This window comes from Penaeus monodon, chromosome 30 (assembly GCF_015228065.2).
Source record: "Penaeus monodon isolate SGIC_2016 chromosome 30, NSTDA_Pmon_1, whole genome shotgun sequence".
Classification (NCBI taxonomy): domain Eukaryota; kingdom Metazoa; phylum Arthropoda; class Malacostraca; order Decapoda; family Penaeidae; genus Penaeus; species Penaeus monodon.
In genome coordinates this window covers 22,152,945-22,153,422 of record NC_051415.1, presented here as the reverse complement: position 1 = coordinate 22,153,422, position 478 = coordinate 22,152,945, and the positions used below count along the sequence as shown (strand labels likewise).

Genomic DNA, 478 nt, shown 5'->3' with positions numbered 1-478 from the left:
AGCATATGAATAACAGGAAGGAAGGGGAGTAGAGGACAGAGACAAAAATGAACAAATGTAACAAGAACCAAATTAAGTTAATAAAAAATAAATGAAATACCTTCATAAATTCTTTTCTTGAAATTTCACAGATTTCTTCCCAACCCTTCTTGTGTAGGGGTTCATATGCTTGCAATTTTACAACTGCTTCATAAGCCCGCTTCTTAAATTCTTCATCTTCATCAAATCTCTTTTTAGATTCCTTGTAAAACTTCTGAAGATCCGCAATTGGTGGAGGTTCTGTTGCAAAGTTTGGGAAAGTGTCCTGGAAGTACAAGCAGGTGGTTGAACACTATCATGGGTTGTATGAACACCAGTATTCCAAGCTTTGGAACAGACTGGTGCTGCAATAATGAAATATAATAATATACTAGCTTAGACTATAATAAATATCAATAATCCAAGTTAAATCATGAATAGCACAGTGAAACCTCTCTCT

General features: G+C 34.7%; 1 protein-coding gene across 2 annotated transcripts in view; it reads right to left on the bottom strand.

The window, feature by feature from the left end:
* Nucleotides 1-478, bottom strand: part of LOC119592632 (arginine--tRNA ligase, cytoplasmic-like) — a 19,098-nt gene that overhangs the window by 4,914 nt on the left and 13,706 nt on the right. For both annotated transcript variants that reach the window (XM_037941527.1, XM_037941529.1), the window contains exon 7: nt 101-304. In XM_037941527.1, the coding sequence (XP_037797455.1) occupies nt 101-304 (204 nt within the window). The remainder of the gene's footprint in view (nt 1-100; nt 305-478) is intronic.